At 40.1% G+C, this 25,535-nt stretch overlaps 1 protein-coding gene across 1 annotated transcript; it reads right to left on the reverse strand.

Moving 5' to 3' along the window:
* Positions 1 to 10,239: 10,239 nt before the first annotated feature.
* cul5b (cullin 5b) lies at positions 10,240 to 24,375 on the reverse strand. The gene is made up of 19 exons (XM_070917021.1): positions 24,352 to 24,375; positions 22,060 to 22,169; positions 21,838 to 21,937; positions 20,582 to 20,758; positions 20,316 to 20,457; positions 19,753 to 19,898; positions 18,318 to 18,398; positions 17,454 to 17,547; positions 16,173 to 16,303; positions 15,416 to 15,523; positions 15,237 to 15,301; positions 15,009 to 15,141; positions 14,529 to 14,660; positions 14,228 to 14,351; positions 13,542 to 13,717; positions 13,221 to 13,382; positions 12,888 to 13,006; positions 11,632 to 11,755; positions 10,240 to 11,420 (listed from the first exon to the last, which is right to left on the reverse strand). Exons 1-19 carry the CDS (start codon positions 24,373 to 24,375, stop codon positions 11,226 to 11,228), a joined length of 2,343 nt encoding a protein of 780 aa, XP_070773122.1. The 3' UTR covers positions 10,240 to 11,225.
* Between the last annotated feature and the right edge of the window lie 1,160 nt (positions 24,376 to 25,535).

The raw sequence follows: 25,535 nt of genomic DNA on the forward strand, positions 1-25,535 counted from the left end.
GTGACTGCAATGGGGAAAACCATGCTGTCATCTGGCCTCTGCAGACAGCCAACAGCATTACCTGCAGAGAACGAACCCTGAGAAGCTGCTACACTGGATGCCTTTACTACTGCACAACAACAAGCTCTGAATTAAAGCTGAAAGGCTTCTTTATGACAAACAGAACACACTGTGTTATCCTCAAATCTTCCAAGAAATACCCAATCATCCATCATCAATGATCAGTCTTAACATGCATGGTCACAGCTAACAAGCGCATCTGACATATAATGACCTTATAAAGCTGATATAATATAATGTGTGAGCTAATAGTTTCCTATTTACAACATTAGCACTCATCTGGAGTCGTGTTTCTGTCCACTTGACCAACCAACGCCTAAGAAAAATATCTGGGTCTGTTCCACTTTTTTCACCAGCTCATTTTGTTGAGAACTCTGACTGACAACAGCAGGAAATGAGGAAACCAAAAACAATGAGCTAAAAGATGCAAATCTGGTTAAACAGTATTGTTTAAGTTGAGTTTTTCCATATCTGCAGACTTGATTCTTTTTCAGATTGACACTCCTGTTCTGCACTGTTGTTCCTGTTATGATTAATTCATTTAGAACTAATTATTTTTAAATTGCGTACACGTCTTACAAATTGTGCAGCATCTGGGGATGCCAAGCGTCTCTGCTCTAAATGAAAGTTATCCACGCTTGACGATTGTGCTCGACGTGATGCACAGAAGTCTTGAAATTGTTCAGACTTTTGCCTGTTGGATCATTAAAGAAATCTCACCATCAACTGCTTCATTTTTCATCTGCACACCAGTCTTATCTGACCCAGGTAAATGTCAAGTATGTCAACATCTGAACTGTGATAGTTTCTAGATTCACTGAGAGAAGTCACCTATGAAAGAGAAATTCTATCTATCTTTATCTAAAGCCTTCATCGCAAAAAGGCACAAACGTTCACCGATACATTAGCGGGCACAGATGCTTTAATGTGGAAAAAAATACTGTTGGACTGCAGGCAGATGTTTGGGAAGACGTGATCTGTGATGATATAAGACTTCAGCTCTCCTACGAGTGGGGAAGCAAAACAGATGGCAAAGTATTGAAAGGAATAAGGAATAAATATAATAAAAACCGCCTACGCTACAGGAAGAATGGGACTGCAACAAACCACAGGAGATGGGACAGATCCTGTTAGTCAAAAAGTGGCTATAAGAGGCCAGTTTGTTTATGATTATTTCTGAGATAATGGACAACATAAAGCCACGAGAGAGACAAGATGGCTGGGAAAGATTAGATTAATCAAACTAAGTTATTTGATCACCAAAATTGAGAAAACTGAGAAAGAGGCACAGCACTACGTTAATGAGAGTTTCATTTATTTTTGTACAAATAATCCGTCTATGGCAGATTATGTTTAAAGGAAAGTGTAAAATATGCTAAAACATGAGAAAGAATATGTTGCAGAGGAGAAATTTGCAGAGGAGGGAAACTTCTGCTGAGGACGAAATGACAGTTTAAGAATTCATGAGTGAAAGATGATGCAGCCAGCCCCCCCAAAACAATTCAGTCATGATTCAGAAATGACAGCTCCTGCAGAGGAGAGAGGTGAAAGGCTGGAGGGGAAAGTCACTCAACCAATGATCAATAATCTGAGGAGCGAGTAGAAGGAAACAAAGTGGCCCTTCCAGCAGATGGGAGCACTGTGGACTTATTAATACAGTGTGTAATGCAGTGTTTCTAGCAATGTATGTTAATCATTAGCTACAAGTCTAACGTGTTGATCTGGGATGACAAATAATTCATGATGCTTACTCTCTCCTCATTTCTGACTGTGTGCGCAGCTCCTCTGGCGTTTCACTGATTGTTTACTGAGCAGTAATAGAAGCTTGTGAAGTTGGAGACTTTGGTGGAGAGGCCAAAGCAGTCCTAACAAACCAATCCCAGTCCCAGACTGGTCTATGATCTGTGCTGCAACTGAACAACACACCTGAAGAAATGGGTGAATATGAGCCACAGTCCGGCTTCATTCCGCTCTGCTAGCCTTACTGAGCAGGAGTAACTGCTGGTCAGCACATGTCAACATTCATCTCTTTCTCCTGGTGTAGCACGGCACTGTATTGGCATACTGGTATACTGGCAAAAGTACCACAGAGTTTTGATAATGGTACAATGGCAGACGTTTGACTGACAAACTGATGTATGGCACAGAGCACAACTTCTCTTTTAAAAACAAATGCTTACGGTGGTGATGTGACACTATTGGTGTGTGTGTGTGTGTGTGTGTGTGTGTGTACCTGCAACAAGCAGCGGCATGAAGATGTACAGACTTCATGAACTAGACTCGAAGAGGTGACAAAAGAATCCCACCGTTGCCTCAAGAGACAGCAGCACCTATTCTATTCAAATAAGAGCTATTTCAATTGTAAATGTACATTATCTGTTTGTTCCTAAACCTTCTTTAAACCTGTAATAACTGCAGCGGAAACAAGCTGCAAAGACAACACTGACATATTATCACCTTTTAAAGTTGATGTGGCTAACTTGTTAGCAGTCAGTTGCCTGTTTATACATCCAGCAGAGCAACATTAGCATTCATTTGTAGTTGTGTTTCTGGCTACTAAACAGTTCACTCTCCTTTTAGCTCCTTTTTCTCCACCAACTCCTGAGGGAAATATCTGGCTTTTCAGCTGCTAAATGCTCCACTATGTTCACCAGCTAATAGCCAGCTTTGTCTGTCTGCTGTTTAATGCTGGGCAGGTAGTACAGTGAGGTTATCAGAGCATGTTTTGCTGAAAACAGCTGCCTGCTGTTCCTGGAAACGATGCTATAAGAGCGGCGAGAGTGAACCAAAACAGTAAAGTTGCGGGCCAACCAAAACAATGAGCTGAACGATGCTTTAAGCTCAGTAGAGCTGAGACTTCAGAGTCTTTCACTTAACTTTCATTTGTCTCTTTTCATTTATTCTGCAGGTAATGGGACATCACATTCAAACATGGCAGTTACAAGGACATGTTACTGGGAAAAATTCAGCAAAAACAAAAAAACTGATTTGGAAACAGTAAATTTATTACTATCTAAGAGTCGACAGGAGCATCGAGACATGCTCAGGAAAGTTCCCTTGGACAAGCGACTGACGACGTCCTCACTGCTGCATATTTCCAACAGTCTCTAAAAACTCTCTCATTAGTCGTTCCACAACATTATGAGCCACGTTTTCCTCTTTTTTTTTTGTCCTTTGGTGCCACTGGTCAGCAGGTGTCGCTGATTGTTACCATGGAAACATGGTTAACTTTTCAGGCCTACAGTATGTCAGTCTTTATGCTTATGAAACTGTTTAACTTGCTTTAGACTAGTCTAAAATTAAGGCCACAGACCAGTCTAAAATATCTCTGTAAAACCATAAAACCAGCCCCTGGTTCCTGATTGGCTGAGCATTGAGCCACTGTGGCAGCACCATGGACAGCATTTATCTATGAACTACATAGAGCAAACTGAGCAACACCATGGACAGCTCCTTTGTTACAACAAAAGGGGACCAGAGTGTTTAGCCCTGGGCAGCTAAACGCTTCCTTTTGACCAATCAATTGATTTAGAAAAAAGGTCAAATCTACTTATATCTAGGGAGGCAGACTCACCGGAGGATAATGGTGCACCAGCCTACACTTTTCCCCGCACTCTCCCTGGCGTCACAGGGAGAGCCTGTTACTTTAACTGTTTTATTCTGGGTATGATGTTGCCATGTTGTTGCTAGTGACTCTAGGCTACTGAGTTTCTCTGGAGTGACCATTTCAATGCAGATGTACAGTGTGCATGCAGGAATCAACGTTAACTCCCACTAAGAAATACAAAGAGAAGCGTAAACACATGTATATCCAGTGGTTACATCTGTATTATAGCAGTATAGTAGTATATATCTGTATGTTTGCTGCAGGATCATAAAATTAGAGAATGATGCAAATATTAGACAGCACATGAATATTATTATTAATGATGCCATCAGAGATAAGGAACAAGAGCCACATAGACTCTTTGAGTCCTCAAAGGGAACATTACATTGTTTTGATGTCAAGGAAAACATGATTTCTTCTCCCCGATTAGATATCATGATTATAACTGTTCACCAAACTGTGCATCACCTCATTAACATGCACAGCAGGCAGCAGCAGATTCTGGCAGTGTTCTGGTCAGAGATCAGGGAGGAGTGTGTTCGGGGGTTGGTGTCGGTGGTGGTGGGGGAGTGACTGATTGAGTCTGCTTCTGCTGACAGACTGATTACACTCAGAGAAGTGAACAGTGAGCAGTAATGCACCAGTATACCAAAGAGAGAGAGAGGGAGATAGAGAGAAAGAGAGAGAGAGTGGGAGAAAAAGGGAGGGAGGGGTGAGCCAGACCATCCCTCATCCACCCCCCCACCACCACCACCTTCCTGCATCAGGGAGGAGGGCTATCCCAGCCTCCCATCCCTCCCAGCATCGTGATCTCCTCTCTGCAGTATCTTCTCCTGCTGCCAGCTACTGAAGGCTTGGCCATGACACACGACACTTACACTGAAAGTCACTTCCCTCTGCTTACAAAGTCCGCTCAGCTTGATTTATTCACTTTAATTCTGGTTAGCACAGGATCTCCCATTCATTTGAATGGCATTATTACCTGCTATGAGTTCACGTAGTGAGGGAGAGTATTATCAAAAACACTGTCCAAATATCAAGTTATAAACTATTTTATTGACTCTGGTAATACAATAAGACACGAGGTTGCTATGCACTTGTTATTGGAGTCACACTTAATCCTGATAACAGCACAGCATTGATTTTTTTCTTGTGGATCAATCACGTGGGATATTGTTTTTTTTATCTTTTTCTAATGAACAATAATGCAGAATAGGCACATACGCTTGAAAGGTCAGGTCGCCAATTTTTTTTATCTTTAGGAATCTTACTTGAAGTGCACTAAGGTTGATGCTGATCACTTTTCCAGTGAAAGACCCCCAGATCGGGACACAGTTGGGCCATGGACCCCTATTTGATAATAAGTCAATTTTTGCAGTTATTTTTGTATGAAATTGGACTGTGTATCATTATATCAGATAACAGCAGTAAGACTCAAATCCGTTTTTAAATCAGCCACTGTTGAAAGACCTCTTGACAATTTATAGTGATTTTAGAACCCGTAGAAACCCCTATAAGACCTGCTGGGAGTCTCAGGACTCCACTTTTCAGACTATTACACCTGGCAAGCAGCCTAAACTGGGGTTTACACATGGGCATAGACTATTAATGTGCATTCATTCCCCTCCTGGTGCTCTGCAGAGCAATACACTTCTGAAATTATTAATTGATTGCTCCTCATGCAGAGGAAAACAGGCTCCACAGCATCAGACGGAGGCAGTAAAGGCAGGGGCGTCCAAAACATGACACAAGAACTCACAAACAAGTCCCAGTTTGATTTCAGCTGACACCAAAACTTACAAGGGGAGCCGTTATTGATGACTGATATGTTCAGTGTTATTTTGTTTAATGTTACCAAACTATGCTTGAAGATATCTCTGCTCCTGATTGCTCCCCTGATGTTATTTTCAGATGTGGCTCCCATATAAGTATATGGCAACTGTGGCTTTATCTTCGCTCTACATGGTAATTATGAAAACAATATAACATGTTTTAAATGGTATATTGAAAGCCCCACCTTTGCCAAACCCAATTAACGCCCATATATTCTACTGACAGTGAAAACAAGCTCAGCAGCATACAGATAGAAGCAGTAAAGCGCCAGCAGCGGCTCTGAGATCCGATATATGCCGCTATTTTTTGCGCAAAGTAAAAACGTAAAGCACATTTCACACCGGTACAATTCGGTGGTTTGATGAATATTTCTTCTCACCCCCACCCTCATCTCACGCTATCGGCTCAGCCACCCCGGACAGAGAGGCCACATAAATCAGACGACTACGGTAAGTAAGTAATAGGATCTCGGATCTCCTGAGACATAACAAGCCGCTTCTTGCGGCTCGCAGACCGCCGCCTCTCCATCTCCAGCAGCCCTTCAAAGCACCTGCCTGCTCGGGATGCAGTGAGAACCGGTTTCACGGCACGGTTACCTGAACTGAGGCCTCTCCCGTGGCAACGTGGTTCTCTCTCGGGTCCTCCTCCGGGGGTCCAGCCGGTCCGGCTCTCACTCTCCTGGGGCTGCTGGGATTCCTCACCACGCTCTCCCTGGTCCGCTGGCGGAGCTCCTCTCTCCTCTCCTCACCCGAGCAGCGTCAAGCTGCCGCGGAGTACACAGCGCGAAGACAGGAAGTTCTGTGCTCCTAATTTCAAAATAAAATGATTTATTTTTTAAAAATGCAGCTAATGTTGGTGGGTGTATTTATACCAGCTATGTTTTGCAAAATTTAAAAAGTCTATAATCGACATTTTTTATAATAACAATGGATTCAATGACTATGTGTCATGCAAAATTGTGATGAACCCAAAGATAACTGTCACCGGACTCAGTTCCTCTCAAGCTAGCTTCAATCAGTTAGCATTAATATTTAGGTTTTACATCCCGCAACTTTACAGTTTTGGTTTAAAATGCTTAATAATCACATATAAACTAAGCCTAGCACCAAACGACGAAGTTAGCGATGTCATAGCAACTAGCTAACTGGTGAACATAATGTTAGCGGAGCAGCTAGCTTAACAATCAGTTACTTCCACAAGGAGTTAATTAGCAAAGACCAAAAACGGAGCTACGGTGAGTGAACATTGGACTTACATTTGCCAGGTAGCCAAAAACACAACTCCAAATTAATGCGATATTATAATTCAGTATTTGCTGGATGCGTAAATGAATAGGCAACTTTGCAAAAAAAAAAGTTCGCCTTATCAACTTCAACAGTGTCAGCGTTGTTTACAGCTTGTTTCCGCTGCCCCTAGGTGACCAAAAAAAATCAGTTTATCTGGAAGGCCTATATCAAAAATGTTACTTATGGATCAAAAGATCATTTCATCATCATTGATATTATAATATGATAAATTTGCTATTAATATAAGTTTAGTATCGTTTCTCAAACGCCTCAAGAAGTTTTATTTTGAAGGTAAGAACAGGAAGTGTTATGTTTCCTGTACTAGTACCTGACAGTGGTCCTCAGCTCAACCGCGAGAGGAGGTTGCGTGCGGATGGGGGGGGGGCTGCTGCAGACTGAGCATGCGCACAGCTAACAGGGCCTGCTGTAATCCCCTTTGTCACCAATAACAAGAGGATGCAATATGCAGTAATTAAGAAAAAACTATCCTCCTAATTACAGCCTTCCTTTTTCATTGCTGTCTCTATGTAACACCTGAGAAGATGTAACTGAAAAATAATCACAGGCAGTTTTATTTCTTATTTCTGTATATTTCACAAATATCCGCAAAAACAATATGGGCCAGAAGATTTTGGATATGGGACAAGAAATACCGTCTGGTCAAATACCACATAAGGATATTAATTTAATTAGATGTTACATTACATTATTAACCTTTAACATATACCATGAGGTGAACCTTTTCATTCAAAGGGCATGAAACATTATATTTTCCCTGTCAAAACCAAACAATCTTACCTTAAGTTATTTAACATTTCAGTTAAGTTCATGCAGTGTTGGTAGTACTGTACTGTACATAAGTACAATTTCGAGGTACTTGCCCCTTACTTAAGTATTTCTATTTTATGCCACTTTATACTTTAACTCCACTACATTTTGGAGGCAAATATTGTACTTTTAACTCCACTACATTTATGTTTATATAAAGCTTTAGTTAATAGTTACTTTGCAGAGTCACATTATTAATACAAAATATAATCAACCAATAAATTAGGATATTATGGTATTATTATGGATTAAGCTACACAGCATTATATAAAGTAGTTAAAATCAGCCCCACTTTACCAGCCAGAACATTACAGTGATGTACACATTCATGCATAATTGATGCATCAAATGAGCCATTCGGCATAATGAATACTTTAACTTTTGGTACTTTAAGTATATTTTGATGCTACTTTTACTCAGCGGTGGAAGAAGTATATACTTTATATACTGCTGAGTAGCTTAATCTACATCATACATCATAATTTATTAGTTGATTTATGTATCACAAAATGTATTTAAGTACAGTATTTGAGTAAATGTACTTAGTTACTTTCCAACATTGCTCGTATTCAATCTGATAAGAACCCAATAATTTCAGCAGAACTGTTCCAGAAAAAAATAAAGTAACTCAGTTGACTCAATGCTGACAGAGCAGTTATTTAGCATTGATATAAGTTTATCTTCATATATGACTATTTTTTTGTGATCAACACATGATCAAACAGAGAAAATAACATATTATATATTAAATATATATTAATAACAAAAAGCCTGTAAAGCAGTCACTTTACAGTGATAATAAATAAACCAATGCATATATGTGTGAAATCTAAACCAAATGTGGTTATTTGAAATTGCTTCAGCCCCATTAACAATCAATACAATATTGAATAATTCTATAATAAAAATGCAATCAATCAAACTGCATCACATCAATCATACAAGAGGTGGTCGACGCTAAATGGTGTGTTATTGCAGGCCAATATATTGACAAACGGGAATCCGTGTGATGATATTGATTGACTAGAAGTGAATCCTTAAAACAGTCCTGACAGAAAATCTATATCTAAATATATCTATATAGCTTCTTACAACCTCAACACAGAAACTGCATCCGTCTCAGACGCACATCTAATACGCCAACAGTTGAAAACGGAGAGGAGAGAGACAGTGAGAGGAAGAGGAAACACTTGCTGCTCATTCTTCAAATCAAGGTTTGGAGCAGCATTGCTCTGGTGCCATCTACTGGTCAGCCATAATTAAATGCTCCTCTTGTCTCCATGAAGGGGGGGTGTCATTTAACTTGGTTTAACATCACTGTAAGCATGCTGATGTTAAAACGTAGTTAGTCCGTTAACTGAAGGTCTTGTATTTCACTTATAAATCACTTTTCAACCTTAACAGTTCTCAAAGTGCTAGTGTTCAGTGTCTTGCTCAAGGTGCACCACCACATGTGGTATTCAATGTTGTTTTTGTGTGAATGTGTTTGGACTTATACGGCACTTGGCTGGTAACACTTCAGCCTTTTCAAAAAAGATGTTACTTACTCCAAACAGCTAGCCTACTGGTTGCTTCACATGAGTCATGTCTTTATGACATATCCATCTACAAGATCTAAACAGGGAGTGGTGAGCATAAACACACATATACTGATAAGTATGTGCATGTATACAGTCCCATAGTTAGTGGACTAACAGCTGATGTGGTTACTGTTCACCTCTGAACCACCTGCTGGTAGATATAAGAAGTTTTCTTTCCATTAATGGAATGAGGAAGAAAATGATGCAAGAGGGAGAACAGCAGAGTTGACCGTTGTGTAAAATGTAAAATTGGTTAGTTATTGGTGACAATTTATGTCACTTGCTTTGCTTGGTTGAAGTCCGAAGCATTCTCCTAAATTATGAAGCTGTTTAAGAATCAATTAAATGTGAAAAGTTGTATTTGAAGACAAAGGATGGAAGTCAATGGCAGAAAAAGAAGAGAACTAATGGTCGTCACAGCAGGTGAGGTCCAGCTGTCATCAGCCCAACTTGGATGGGAAACCTTTGTGAACGGCTACATACTGTATTTTCTTCTTCTTACGCGCAATTGTTAGAAGTTTGATAAATACAGGCTCTGATCTTATAACTTTCTACTCCCAAGGCCTCCTCACACTTCTGTGGTTGTCTGCTAAATATGAAGCTACAGCCAGCAGCCGGTGAGGAGACTGCTAGCCTCTTTTTTTACCTCTGCCCAAAGACAAAAACATTCACCTACCAGCACCTCTAAAGCTCACTAAGTAACACTTTGTATGTTATTTTATTTAATTTTTTAATCCATACAAAATCAAAAGGTGGTAAGAGCTTCAGTTGGCTAGCTATTTCCCCGTTTCCAGTCTTTATGCTAAGTTAACCAGCTGCAGGCTGTAGCTTCATATTTACCGTAAAGACATGAGCGTAATCAATCTTCTTATCCAACTCTCTGCAAAAAGAGATTAAAAAAATGTTGAATTATTCTTTTGAGTGTAAAATTGGCAGGGGTCCCCTTCAAAACACTCCCTGGAAGATAAAACGTTAATAATTTCATTTGTATGCAGACCAAAAAACAAACCAAGGTTAGGATGAATGACAAGCCTGCATGTGGTTTTATAATAAGGTGCTGTTTATTTAATCATTTCATTATTCACATCTCATGGTACACTCTCCAATAGCTTTGAATTGTAGTATTTACCACATGTAATACTGACCTCAGCCTCTTCTCCCAGGCTTCCTGCAGAAAGGAGAGCAGTCACAAACATGAGCTGAGCTCCTGCTTTGACTCCAACACCACCTCTGTCCCTGGGTACACTTGGTAGAGGGAAATGGATTCTGGATTATAGCAATATGCGCCCCCCCCCCCTCTCCACATTCTCCTTTTTACCCAGGGACAGAGGCTTGACGGGGGGTTTGGAGCTGGCTCTGCGTTGCTGTCTGGTTCAGTCCTGCAAACTGTGAAGTGCTTATCTGCCTCTTTATACACACTGAATATCCGGATTAAGTGTTTGATCACTTTAACTATGATTGCAGAGAGTCACAACAGCATCGGGGCCCCCCGCGACAAACCGACTAGCTGGGTTAAAGCAGCCATTGAGTGAAGAGCGTTTTGTTCAAGGTTCAGATGGTCTGGGGTTTTTGACGTGGATTAAAACTGGACTGCAGATATTTTGAGATCCAACGTTCCTCAGCTTTTCCTGTCAGCATGCCTTTTAGACTTGCACAAGCATCGAGTGTTGTAGAAGTAGCTGCCCAGATGACACACCACGGCATCAAAAACAGACCATCAACAATTAATAGCCTCATCTGGACAGCGAGGAAACTCCCTCCAACTAAAAACAGTTATAACCACTTGGTGAAGACTCCCACTGCAACTTCTGCATTCTTCTTTTTTTCTTTGTACAACTTTAAGGCAGGAAGTTCCACGTTTTTTTTTAAATAGGTAGGTCTCAGTCTTAAATTCATGCCTCCCTGCACAAGATTGGATTTTTTTTTTTTTTCTTTTTTAAATAGAGGACGGGGAGCCTGGAAGTATCCTAGAGTCCATCAGGCCTGATCCACTGAAACCAAAGTCAACACGAGTCATCCTAATGTGCTGTGCTACGCCATGTAGATGAAGGTGTTTATATCGGTCTCATCCCGCTTGATGTACTTGTGATCTATCAGCCACTCGATCTGCTCCTTGATCATCTTCTTCTGAGGTAAAAACATGTTCTTTAGGATCTCCACCAGCTCCGTCTGCAGCTGGGCGTTGTTGATGCGCTTCCTCATCTTCATGATCTGGATTATGGCCTCCTGCACATCAGAAACAGACAGAACGGTGTGAAAAATGATAAACAAATGGGTCAGAAAGTGCACTGTAAAAGAGATGGATTATATTCTAGTTTATTTTAGAGTTTATATAAACATGACCGCAGGTGTCTGTTGAAAGTGCATGATGGGAACTGGAAGGTGAAACCATTTATTCACAGCAGGTGGTGTCCGTCAGCACGCTGTGAGCTCATACCTGCGTTCTTAGTATCCTGAGCTGGACGATGCCCTCGTTCTCCTCCTCTCTCATTCGCTCTGTGGTGAGCTGCAGCCGACCAATCAGATTAATCTTCCCCCTTTTCTGAACCTTTGAGTTTTTTCTGAATTAAAAAACACAAACAAGTTTGTCATTGTACGGTACGGGTCTATATTTTTTAAATCAAATTAAAAAAAAGGTACAGTATGTGTAGGTGTACATGAGATGTACCGAGAAGCATGTGAAAAAAACAAAAAATAACATTTTTCTCACAGAAGACCAGATGCCAGGATGTTATGGGCATTTCTACTCAATACAAATAAAAACTGTAAACAAGAAAGCCACGTGGCACACAGTTTAAAGGTAACAGAGGAACCCCACAGTCACAAACTATGTTTTAGCAAGACGAGCATCCAAAGACCAGACTCATCGCACAAAAGTGATTTGCAAGCTTGGGAAGTTCTCTAGTAATGCATTTGTTTTGAGTTGTTAAACTTGTAAAAAATTAATGGAAGACGACGTTATCTCGTGTTGCAAATTGCAGATTGCATGTTTTGGAATTTAAGGCAAATAGTCAGCCAAATATACATTACAAGTTTTTACCTATCATAGTCCTCTCACTGTTCAACAGTTATATTCCGGAGTGTCGGAGGTTTTAAATAATTAACGAAGGTACTCGCCGTGTGAGAAATGCGTAAAAGCAAACACTGCGTATCAAAGAACTAGAGACTAGAGATGCAGTGCAGTGTGTGTTTCAGTATTCAGTATTTGATGGATGCTGGTGTTTAATCCATTTTTACTTTGACGTGTATCTAAATCTGCACTGCATGCACATATAGGAGGCCTATCAAAGTGAAAGTGGCTAAACTGAAGGTCTGAGTGTGTCACTCAGCCAACAAGTCATAATGATTGCACTTTGAGAGACGGTGTGAGTGGGAGTAAACAAGTGAACATAATCTACTGACAACACTGAGCCTGTGTTTGCCTCCACAATTTTCATGGATCGCTGCGTTGTTCTCGTCTCCCTCTGCCTCCCCACACTAATTAAACGTATGACTTATGAATCACACATCAAAGGCCAGGTGAAAGCAGTGTGCAATGTTTGATTTGTTCAACCTAAAAATAAAGATAATAAAGAGCAACAACACAACAAACATCTATTGAGTTACAAGTTCCTGTGCCTTTAAATTTACTGCAAAATGCAAATAACAAAATTAGGCACAAGAGAAAGGCATGCTGGACATTGTTTTCCTTACATGAGAGAAAACTCCTGGTTGACGTAGAATAGCGTTCCTTCCGCAAAATCTTTGGGTGAAGACACCACTGGGTCGTACGACAACACCTGCCGCTTGAGTTTGGGAAACGCCACCAGAGACTGTGAGAGTGAGAAAAGCACAATGGTTCAGAGAGAAGTGGTAAAAACTACATCAGGTTAATTAAACATATCAAAAACTAAACTCAATGCTAACAGCAGTAAACGAAATCTGTGGTTCAGAGATGTGAACTTGCTGATTCATTTGTGACAACGATGATGGGGCCACATTACCAGTTCTATCGTCAACACCTATGTACCCCTCGTCTACATTTACCCAGAGAGTGCGTCGCAGCTCGGCGTCCGGCAGCTCGGTGGCTAGCTTGAGGTTTTCAAAGCTGATCCTCTCCCTGGGCCTCTGGTTCCAGGCAAACAGCACAGCCAGCTGGAAGGTGGTCACCTCCAGGTCGTACTGGCCCACCTCATTCTTAAAGGTTATCTGGAGAAATTACATTTTGTTTAGTTCCTTTCTCAGGTTTTTTCACAGAGAGAGAGAGCAAAACATGACAGACTGAACCATGACACTCCCCACAGTAAAACCTATGCTATCGTGATGACTAAGTTTGTGTGTTTCTCTGTGCAGATCTGGTCCACTCACAATGCCGTTGGACATGAGGTGATGCCAGTGAAGCTTCCTGCCACTGTGGTTCTTCTTGTAGAAGTCTTCTACCTCTGGTATCAAATCTTCCAGCTCTGTAGGCAGAGAGACGAAAACCTTCTCGCTGCTCCTCGACCACGCTCCAGCATTCAGGATCTTTATGTTGACCGAGTCAGCTGCAGGGGAACAACAAAGATTAGCACGTTAGCAGTTAGCACGGCTTGAACTATACAGGTACATACATTGTCTTTACTACAAGGATTAAAGTTGCTGGACTATGTCTTGGCAGGACACAGGGACTCCACTGCACTCATTTGCTGGTCGCCAAGAAATAATAAAACCACAATTTTTACTTTTCTGTTTGTGTAGGGATTAAACAAACAAGATACAGCATGTTAATTAGTGAGCTTGGGAGGTGACGGCAGGCGTTTTCTTAAACTTTGTGCAGAACCAGGCTAGCTGTTTCCCCCTCGTCTCGTCAAGCTTCATATTACACAGACTTGATCTCGACTCATGGCAAGGAAGTACATTTCTCAAAATGCTGAACTATTCCTTTTCTGTCTGTCAAGGAATCAAGTAAAAATACTACATTTTTACTGGTTACATGTAAACATTATGTGTTGAAGACTTTTTCGCCTGCACCGTGTATATCAAGTGTGTGAGTGAGACTCACTTCTACCTCTTACCTGGTAAAGCAAGCTTGTTATGTTTGTGCATTTCTTTGAAAGATTGGTTGAGGTCCTCTGACACCTTGATGTCTTGAAACATCCTGGCCAGCTTGTTGACATAATCAGCTGGCATTCCTACTTCCTGTTGGGATACATGACATCACAGGTAGACAGTTTTTAAAAACGTCATGAAAATCTACCTCCTCAAATAATTACATTTTAGTTTTTTTGGCCACACTTTTGTTTCTGATACAAAATAAAAACAGTATATTTTGCACTCACTCTCACTGATACATACAGCCATCCACCCAGATCTTACCCTGAGCCACTCCACCATGTTCTCCTCTATCTCGCTGTCTGCTGAGATGTCCAGGATGAGTCGACGGGTCAGGTGAGCTTTGTGGTAGCGCATGAACACGTCTTTGTTCTGGACATACTTCAGCACTAACAGCTGCAAAGAGCACACGGATGTTTACTGACATTAAAAGTAAAGTTAGACCTTTTTGCTGCTGCACCTACATGAACCAAAACGGCGGCTGGAGACGCCCACACAGTCTGTGGCTACCACTTTACTCTGGCCCAAATAATGTTAAGTGTCTTGTGGTTTCAGACACAAACCAAACAAGGATTACCTGCAACTAAAAAAATCATTTGGACCATCCTGAAAAACATTAAAAACTTGCAGCAGATGTTGAATGGGAATGAGTTATATGCGGTACAGTACATTTTAACTGACGCACAGGTCGGTATCAACTGACCAGTAAATCCATTAAAAACATGAAGGTTCCCTGAAACATACCACTTCCTTGAGCTTGGCCTCTATCTCCTCAGAGGTGAGCTTCTTGCTCAGAGGGGTCTTCCTCAGGAGCATGTCGCAGTAGTTGGCCAGCAGCTCTGGACACTTGGACTCTGGCTGAGTTTTCAGGCCTACCCTGTAAACACAGGTGAGGAAAACTAGTGCAGTCAGACATTATTGCCTTTATCATTCAAAGCAAAACCTGAATTTAATACAGGGAGCATCTCTTACCCTTTCTGTTTCATAGGAAGTTCTAATTTAAATATAGTGGCATCATTCACAACAGCTTTATATGCCTGCAAAGAAGTTTGAAAAACAGAACTGCAGTCAGTAAAGAACATCTTCTGACAGGTGCATCCTACAATGACGTCGTATTGTTAATTAGAGAAGTTAGTAAAAGCGGGGCTCACCTTGTCTCTAGCTGTCAGGAAGCGCGGGTCGTCCTGAAAGGCCTCTTTCACCAGTCGGCTGAAGCGGTTAAACAAGGTGAGCAGCTGCTCCACATATTTCTCTGAGTCCTGCAACAAAGAACAGATGATGTAACCAGTCAATGTGATGAGTATGAAAGTTCATCCTTGACCTTGGAAATAGTAGTTTGACAAAATAATCTTAGCTCAAGGTCCAACCTTCATTAGTTGACGTCTTACATATTATTTTCTTTATATTTGCACTCTTTCCTGCTTTGTACTGCAGCTGCTGTTTGCCTCTGGATAAATAAAGTTCTATCTTATCTTATCTCTGAAAATATCAGGTTACTCAAATTGATGCATCGGTACCCGAGGAAGGCTGCTAATGTTTTTTCTTTCCAGGCCACAGTGGATTTCAAATCCCTAACACTGACAATACAGTTTTACTGCTCTAATAACCAGCTATCAAAACAAGCCCATGTGACTCTCTTGGTGAATGACAGGCAAATTGCAAATCAATTAATGGTTAAACAGTTGAAATAGTCAGCTTAAAGTATTGGATAAACAATGGCAATTGTTAGCGTAATGTAATGAGTAAATAGACAGAGAAGATAGCTAACACTAATAGATAAACACAAATAGTCAGCTTAATGTAATGGGTAAATTGTAAATGATGGTCAAAACCCTGAAAATAAGACCTACGTTGTAATAAACTGGAACCATCATTAATCTGATCAGTCTGTGTGTATGTGACACTCACAGAGGTGATCGTCTCTGCTGAGGCCACCATGTCAGCCAGGCCGGCGCTCATGATGTGCTCCTCCAGGTCCTTCAGCATGGGCTCGATGCCGCTCGGCACTTTGTCCATAAGAGAGAACATCAGATGCAACTCTGACGGAGAGAAAGGGCAACATCATCGTCACTTTTAGAGTCCACAGTAAACTAGTAAACCTACAGAGACGCTAAAGGAGCAAAAACATGCTGAAAGAAACTTAATGATTCTGGTGTTACATGAAATCAATGTTTGTTGTTATTGTTTTGATATTTCATAGATTAAATGAAATCAAAAGATAATATGAAGACAATCATTAGCTGAAGCCCCACAGGGTTGTCTTATAGTGTAACAACAGAAGTGTAAGCAGTACTTGATCTGATGTATTGAATACTTCAAGTTCTTGTAGTACTACTTGTGTTTAGACAACATTTGAGAACTTTGGCTTCTTTTGTTAAATGAAGAAAAGAGTTTTGCAGAAAACTTAAAAACTAGGGTCTCTCCGATGCAATGTCAACTCTGTCAAGCACTGCTGACCTGAGAGAGTTTCCCCCCCTTTAAAATGTGACGGAGGATATAAAAGATTACAAACTATAACCTTTATGGTCTTTCTGAAAAGCTCAAGGTTACAAATTCAAATATGTGAAGGGAGTTGTGAAAAACTGCTGATAGTAGATGTTTGTCGACCCTTCACATTGATTCCAAAATGACCCCCAAGCAAACAGGTGACTGCTGGAGGAAAACATGCAGATTAATTCTGTAGGTGTCAGATGGGACATTTTGAGCCTCAGTAATGTAAATTATTGATTTATTGTTAATATTAATGGATTTTGTTACTCTTTGTCTGTCTTCTATTTGCGGAGATAATCATGCTCTATATTTTGGAATTACAGCACCCATAATTTGTGAGCGTTGGGGAATGTAAACAGGAAGTATAACGGTGCCATGGAGTCAGTTAGTTAGCTGTGGGCTACAACTTGACGGCTGCTTTTTAGCCGATATTTGTTTATATTTTGGCAAATTGGCACCATTAAAAGTAAGCCGAATCAGCTATTTGCACTTCCTGTATTTCCTGATTCATGTCCCATTTCGGAGAGAGCGTGGACACTCATCATCACACATTGATTTAAAGGGAGTGGTGGCAACACACACGGATGTTCTACAAGCGTTCAGATGCTGGACAAGAGGGTTCGGTTAGGGCTATTTCCTGGTCCTGGTGCAAACCTGAGCTGGCTGTGCCTTTGGTGGGAGCAGTCCTGCCGTACTCACTCTCTGTCTCATTTCGTTTGATCATGCCTGGACACTCTGCTAAGATGGTCTCCTTGAATGATGTTACCAGTGCATTGACGCAACACTCCATTAACTGGGAAGATACACGGAGGGAAAACAATTCAGCAGACACACATTTGAGATATGTGCAGTACATCAATTAAATATTTTGGGAAATGTGCTTTATTGTTTTGTTTCTGAGAGTTAGATGAGAAGATCGATATCACTCTCAAGTCTAGTTTGTTTGATCTGGACACAAACAGAAATGTAAATTACAGTTACGCGCTGTAACTCTTCCTGGACAGTTTATCCATTCATAGAGCACTTCTGTGCAGAATATCCTGCTATAACGCGGGTTGCCAGATACAGACATGATCCTATCAAACCTGGCAAGCGTACAGTCACTGCAACTGTACACCAACAAATATTTCCAGCACATAACTCCCTCTAAAAACATAAATTGTCATTTTTACATTATGGTTCGTGTACAGATCAAACAAACGAGAGACAATATACTTAATGCACAGACATGAGACTGATATCTGTCTTCTGATCTCACAGTCAGAAAGAAAGGAAATAAACATATTTCCCAACATTACATTATTATTATTCCTTTAATAGAAAAAATAAATACAAGTTGTCGTTAAAGTATGAAAAAATGTGTAAAAATGTCTCGTGTGTAGAAATATGGGTACAATGCTGTGAAATAGGATAAATATCAATATCTTCACAGTATGAGGAGCCCTTTTAAAAATAAACATAAAAACTAAACAAAAGAATAATAACAGTGGACAGCATTGTGATTTCAACATTTTACCTGTAGAATGTAAAATAAGATCCACCTCATTCACGTGAAATACTCACTGCTTGTACAGAGTTACAGTCACGTCTCGTCTCCAGGTATCGAAGTGCACGTTTCTCCTCTTCCCTCAGCTTTGAATCAGCCTGGTGAAAATACACACCGATGCATGCACATTTACTTTATACATTTACACACATTTATTTATATATACACAATATACAGTATCTTTTTCTGTTGTGACGCATGAAACCACAGAGGAGAGGCAAGTACTCAGAGTACATCTCTACCAGAAAAGTACAAATAAATGATGAATTTTAACTAATTTTGATTCACTGGAAATGCAACCATTAGCACACCAGCAGTCAACAAAATAACATGACAAAATTATTTGACAGTTTCAGTATGCAAGACTTTCAACCTGTCTGTGTACTTCGTTTTGCCCGAGTAGTTCAGGACATTTGAAACATTTTTAAAGCAGAATCAGATAATCAAAAGCATTGTGATTCCAGTGCCTACAATGACATATGCATGAAATCGATCCTATGCCAACAATCAGTCCAGTATCCTTCCTCAAAGAAGGACATTTTCCAAATTCAGCTGAGCCCCCTTTGAAGTTACAGAGCCCGATTCACATTGACTTACATCAAGTATTAAAGCTTGACCAAGCCGTGACTGTTTCTCAACAGAGACTGGCTGCGCTTTAACAGACACAACCCTTCAGTTTCGTTTGGGTATGAGGGATGGTGTGAAGAAGACAAGCATGATATCAGCCACAGCAGGGGATCTGCTGTCTGACTGTTTTCTCTTTTGATTCATCCAACTGGCTTCTGGCCAACATCATCAGAACAGGGAACAGGAGCCTCAAGTTTCTGCTTCGTGTTGTCAAATGCAGCTATAGGACAGCAGCTATTGTCTTTGTTACGAAGAGAACTTCAGGTGTTTTTCTTTCAGTGTGAGCAGAGAGCAAACTGGGAGCGGCAAATAGAAACCGCAGAGTGGTTGGAAGCGAAGTGATTACAAAACGGTTTGAACAGGGAGCAGAAATTATTTCAGTCTTAAGTCTATGACTAATGAGAAACATTAGCTCTATCATATGATAGCGGCTGTAAAACAGTGAATACACCCTGAAATGACTCTTTGTTTGATCAGAATTTGATTTTAAAAAAATCTAGAGGAGCCAAATTATTAAATTATGTGTCCAGTTCCTCTTAAGGCCCCTGACAAATTGCCTCAAAATGGACTGCCTATTTCTCTATAACATGAAATAGTCATGACTAAATAAGCAATAATCAACATTAAAAACGCCCGCCTACTTCAAACCAGTCAGGAGAACAGAGAAAAAAACAACAACAGAAACCTCTGATGTAAAATAACCAAAAGTGTTTTAACTTTGGCAGATAAATTGTGTTTTCATGTTTGATCCCATTACTCATAGCAAGATGCTGATTGAGAAAATATGTTTTCAGGGCCTTTAATACATCCCTGACTCATACTCACATATTTCATGTAGTTTTGGACCCCGTTTTGCTGGAGGTAGGCGGGTGCCTGTGTTCTGTAGAACCTCTCAGTAGAATCCATATATGCCTTCTCAAAGTTGTCCCTGTAGATCTGCAGCTTGTCATCAGGGTTGGAGCACAGGTTAACTGCGCGGAAAATAAAGACACAGTCCCATCACAAAGAGCTATGGAGAGGTAAAATATTTAAGGGAGCTCAGCAAATAGTAGAAACTTCAACATCACAACCACAGATCTGAGAGAGGTGCTACAACTTCATATAAATTGCTTAAAGGTACTTTGTGGAGTTTCTGATCACTAGTAGTGCTATTGAGCAGAATTTTTATGTTTTTATCTGTATCATGCACACAAAAGGACGCCCATGTACGTGGACATATGTTGCTGCCAGTAGTTTCACGCTATTCCACTGACTCACAGTTGGTGGCGACAACGCACAAAGAAACATAGTAATGCGCCAACAGAGGTAAAGAAGAAGACTGAAAGCTAGATAATTTAAAATATCTATAAAATCAACTTTGCAAATGTGTTTTGAACTGCGTTTCTCACCGTAGGACTCCCGCACTCCGATGACCAGCTGCGAGTCAAAGGCCTCGCCCAGCCTCTCAGCGTGGACGAGCTTCATGGCACTATCTTGTAGCCTGTTTTTAATGTTGGAGAAGATGGACTCGTTCCACGTGTCCAGCATCAGCTGAAGTCCCCACAGTGAGGACGGAGACAGAGACACATGATCAGAATATAGTGATGACAGTGTACATGCTCAACGTGCTTACTCGTAGTGTACTCGTAGTTCGCCCTCTCCTGCTCCTCCTCACCTTGCGGACGATGCTGTCCTCCACGTTGGACTTCTTGTTGCTTCCTTGTTTGCCCATCAGAGTGATCTCCAGCTGACAGAAAGGCTTGGGCAAGATGTCACACTGTGTGAAGAACTTCCTCCACTCCACGATGTAGGCCTTCAGCAACGCCGTGTCATCCTGGTGACTCAACACCCGCTGAGAAAGAGTAAGAAACATAAGGCAGGGTTGATTAGCGCCTGCAGAACCTCATTGACACATTGACAGATTTAGCAAGAGGAATAGTTTATGACGGTGAGAATTAGAAAAACACAGAAGTAAACCAGCAACAGCATCAGGTCAACCAATAGTGAAAGTCAAGAGTTGGTGCCATGATCTAAGATCTTTACTGAACTGCGCATATGATAGAAAGAAATATTTGCATTAAACTGTGCAAACAGATTAATAAACTGCATTAATAAATCAAGTGGACAGTTTAGAGGAAACTGGGGCTTTTAATTCTTTTTTAAAAAGCATTTTTAAGTAATGTAATGCAGTAAGACAGCCATTGTACAACTCCTCTTTGATTGTTCAAGCACAAAATATCTCAAAATATATTCCCTGGCCTGTACTTTATCTTTGCATATAGATTATGCATTAACAATCAAACAGGAGTTGCACAGTGTCTAATTTATATACACTTCAGGCTGGTTGATGGGCACTCTATTGTGTGCAACATACAGAGGAGGATACGTGTTGTAGTATTGTTACAGTATTATCATTCAGTGGATATAAATAACAAATTAAATTACCTTAGCACTATTCTAACCTACTGCCTCTTTGGATCTGAAGGTCCGATGAGCAATCCTCCAAATATTTCTTTCCTCTTAAAGTTTATTAATCTACGTGCTCAGGCTATAAATAAATTTGCTCAGTTTATTAATCCATTTGCACAGTTTCTTTCTACCATATGACCCTTTGTAGTAATGTATCATAGAATCAAATAAAAAGACCACAATGCAAAGCAGCTCCAAGAAATGTCTTTTTCTCAGTGAAATCTTTGTTTTTTGTTTTGTTTACAAGCTAACTAGCCAGCTAACTATATGTATGTATACATTCACCTTCCTGTTTGTGGAAGCAATAACTTCACACTCTTTTCTGTGCTTATTGAAACACCTGGCATGTAAAAGAAGTGGACTCATGGGGGAATATGGGAACAGCAAGAATGTAGTTTAGACATGAAACAGCATCATTTCACAGATGCTGAGACAAAAATCCCTTTATGGTTCTAGTCTTACTGCTTGTGCTTGTTTGATGAAATCTAGGATGTCCTCTTTGAGTGCCTGGTGGATCTTAGCTGGACCTTTGTCATCCCACAGGCATACAGCATGGACGTCTCTGTGGAAACAAAGAGGAGAAACGATGTTGGAAGAACTATTTTTCTTAAGAAATGTACCTATTCCTGTTTGCCATCAACATCAATGCCTAAGCTGAAAGCAGATGCATTACGGTAAACTTACGAGAACAGGTCAAACCACTGCTGTTTGGTGACGGACTCCTGCCGTAGCAGCTTCAGTACTATGGGACGCATCAGGTCCCATTTATCCTCAAATTGAAGGGAGCCTTTGTTCTGGAAACAGACAGAAAGGAAGTGAACTATATGATTCAAACCGTTCATGAGCTTTGTTGCCAAGCTAAGGTTTATTTATCAAACATTTGAAACATGAAGCAAAACAAAATATTAGGGTTAATTACAATTTCACAATACAAATTGATATTTATCCTATTTTTTGACAATCCTCTTGGGCCATTTACCTAAACAGTAAAAACACAATCACAAAGAAACAATACAACAAAAAGTAAGAGAATCAGTGTACATTGAAAATTGGCATTGGCATAACGTTTCTTACTCCAGTGATTTAGTATTGCACTTCCAGAAAATTGGGGGCCTCGCAAGACACAGAATGGGTCAAAATTGATGCAGCAGAATAAAAGTCAGGCTCCAAAATCACTGGATCCTACATTCCCCATAAAGTCAGCCAAGCAATAGCATCTTTCCATTAGACCTTCCCTACCTTGTAACTGCCAATAGCTGTGTCACAAATCCATGGTACATACTAATCCTAAGCAGGTTTGGGTATGTTCTGTGTTCATGCAGGAAAAATGACTAAATTAAGCATATTCAAAACAGTCAATATGTATACTTAAAAAAAAACTTGATTTGTGAGTGTGCTGTTGGTGTACACTATTCTCCCACAATGGGCAAACCAGCTGCAAAAAATGAGAGAGCTAGAGGAAGAGCTAAAGGAACACCTTAGAAAACATAAAATAACAAATAACCTTTTGGAACAACATTTTAGTATGCTATAGATTAGATTCAACTGTACTGTCATTGCATGCAGTAAGTATCAGCAGAACAAAATGCAGTTTAGCATCTAACCAGATAGTGCAACCAGCAGCACAAGTGCATTTAGAGATGAATAAAGATAAACAAATGAACAATGAATGCATAATAGTCCAAATTTGATATATACAAAATAAACTAAAGAAAGCAGATATATGTCAGTATATACCTATGATATGTACTGTATGAACCCAACCTAATAAACAGTATGTACATTCAAATATAAGTGTAGTACATACATCAGACACAGCACATTCAAACTCCACGACAGCTGTTTGTAACGCAGGCTTTCTGCTATGTATTTGTAGTTTCCTAGCCAAAGCTGAGATATCCCTGACCGCATCATCAGGGGTTATTTTGTCAGTCTTGAAAAAGCTCCCTTCAGAGCCACAGACGGCATTATAGAACAACTGGCTGTGTGACTAGTAAGCTGACCTTTATGTGCAAAGTTATGGGGAGTTCCCCTTTAAAGCACTGGCTGAACTTAGGGTGTGGATGGTCCTGCTGTGGTGTAAAGTATACATGATAGGTATAAAACATGCCAAACTGGCATATTAACTCATGTTTGACCAGATGTGAACATGAACAGGAGGGAGATAGTCACCGTGTTGCTGCAGTGCAAGAAAGAACAGAGGTGGGATAGCAATTAATACACTGAGGCTAGCCAATAGTGCAGATTAGCTTACATGCATGTTCTGGTATTGCCTGTCTGCTCATACTATACATACAAATACTATATTTCCTTGCAAAAGTCTTGTGTTTTGACTGCGATGCCATTTCCCTATAACCGGCAAACAGCTCTAGTCTGTGTCTCCTAGCTGTGTCACCTCCCCTGTCCATCTGCTTGACGATATGAATTATGACCGATTTAGACACCGTGCCATAGGTTCCTGTCAAGCTAAGCTTAGTTAGCAAGATAGCATCTGAGGATTAACGTTCACACAATGCACAGAAACTACTACGACTGTTGCTTTAGGCAGCCTTTAGCGTGCCTGTCAAGGGGCTGGTCAGCTGCAGATTCCTGTTCCACAGAGTGACAGATTTGAGATTTGTAGCTAACGTTTACACAGATAATAGTTGTACTTCAGCGCAGGAAAAGCTAACGATATGTCCCACACCCGTTATCTTTCTCTCTGTGTCTCCGTTTCCCCCCGTATCTGCCTCTTTCCTTCATATTTAGCTGTGTTGTAGCTATTCTATTTAGCCAGCTAAATCACTGATAAGTAGCTAATGTTAGCCAGATGTAAGTTAACAGCTCCCAGCTAAAGTCAACGCTGACAGCACAGTCGTGTACAGGCGCTCCGTATTGTTCGTTAAGGTTAAAGCTAAACGCCAACATCACACAACGCAAGTGACAAGCACTTTAGCGAGCGTTAAATAAAAATAATTGAATTGAAGTGGGTCCTACCTTTAGCAAATTAGACGTCGCCATGTTCCCTCAACTTATCCTCTCGTAAAATCTCGCGTGAACTTCACGGAGGATGAAGATTAACCTTATCACATCACTGACTCTTTCTGAACAGTGTTTGAGTTCATTATAAATATTAAATCGATAAAGAACATAAGCATATAACAGTTAAAACTACAATTTCAGTCTACTGAACATACTCTTTAGATTTAGTTATGACCTATTTATATACAGAATGTAATTTACGTTTTCACATATGAGTATTTTAACATTATGTAGCCTACAGCCTTTCTTATTTTTTATTTTCTCATTATCGTCTTGCAAACTCATAATTTTGTAAATATTTATTCTTATTATTATATTTATTCCTAAACGTCCTTCTATGGTATTCAAACAGACAGTGGTGTAAATGTAACTAAGTATTAAGTACTGTACTTAAGTACAAATGTGAGGTACTTGTACTTTACTTGAGTATTTTCATTTTATGTTACTTTATACTCCACTACATTTCAGAAGAAAATACTTTTTACTTCTTACGACATTTATTTCACATTTATAGTAACTACTTACTTTTCAGATCAAGATTTTACATTAAAAAAGTATACAGTATAATATAAAACAGTATACAGTATAATATGTATACATGGTAATATGTAAAGTAAAATTGGCTTCGCATTGACAAACTACATGATTAAAATGCTCTTACATGTATTTGTTAGTGATAAAAACTGAATAATATACTGTAATAATATAACTCTCTGAAAGGAGTAATTCTGCATAATGAGTACTTTTACTTTTGATACTTTAAGTACATTTTGTTGATTACACTGAATACTTCTTCCACCACTGCAGGACCTGCACAACCTTCATCTGTTTATGTTTACTGTTTCAGAAGACTTTCCACTTAAGACTAAAACTCTGTTGCAAACACACCTTTAATGTTTTAAAACTTTTGAAATAGTCAGATTTAAAGATACTGAATTTTCATACAAAATACCTGTTGTATAGTCTAAACATATCACTGTCAGCCAAAATACCCCGAGTCTCTGATATGTCTTGGTTGTGGTGAACTGAATGCTTGGTGAGTTCAAGGACCTCATGGATGTCAGTGTGTTTCTGTGTGCTGTGAATTTGAGTCACTACATACTGGTGTGCTCTGTGTACCTGGACAACAATAAGACACC

The sequence above is a fragment of the Enoplosus armatus genome, chromosome 13 (assembly GCF_043641665.1).
Source record: "Enoplosus armatus isolate fEnoArm2 chromosome 13, fEnoArm2.hap1, whole genome shotgun sequence".
Classification (NCBI taxonomy): domain Eukaryota; kingdom Metazoa; phylum Chordata; class Actinopteri; order Centrarchiformes; family Enoplosidae; genus Enoplosus; species Enoplosus armatus.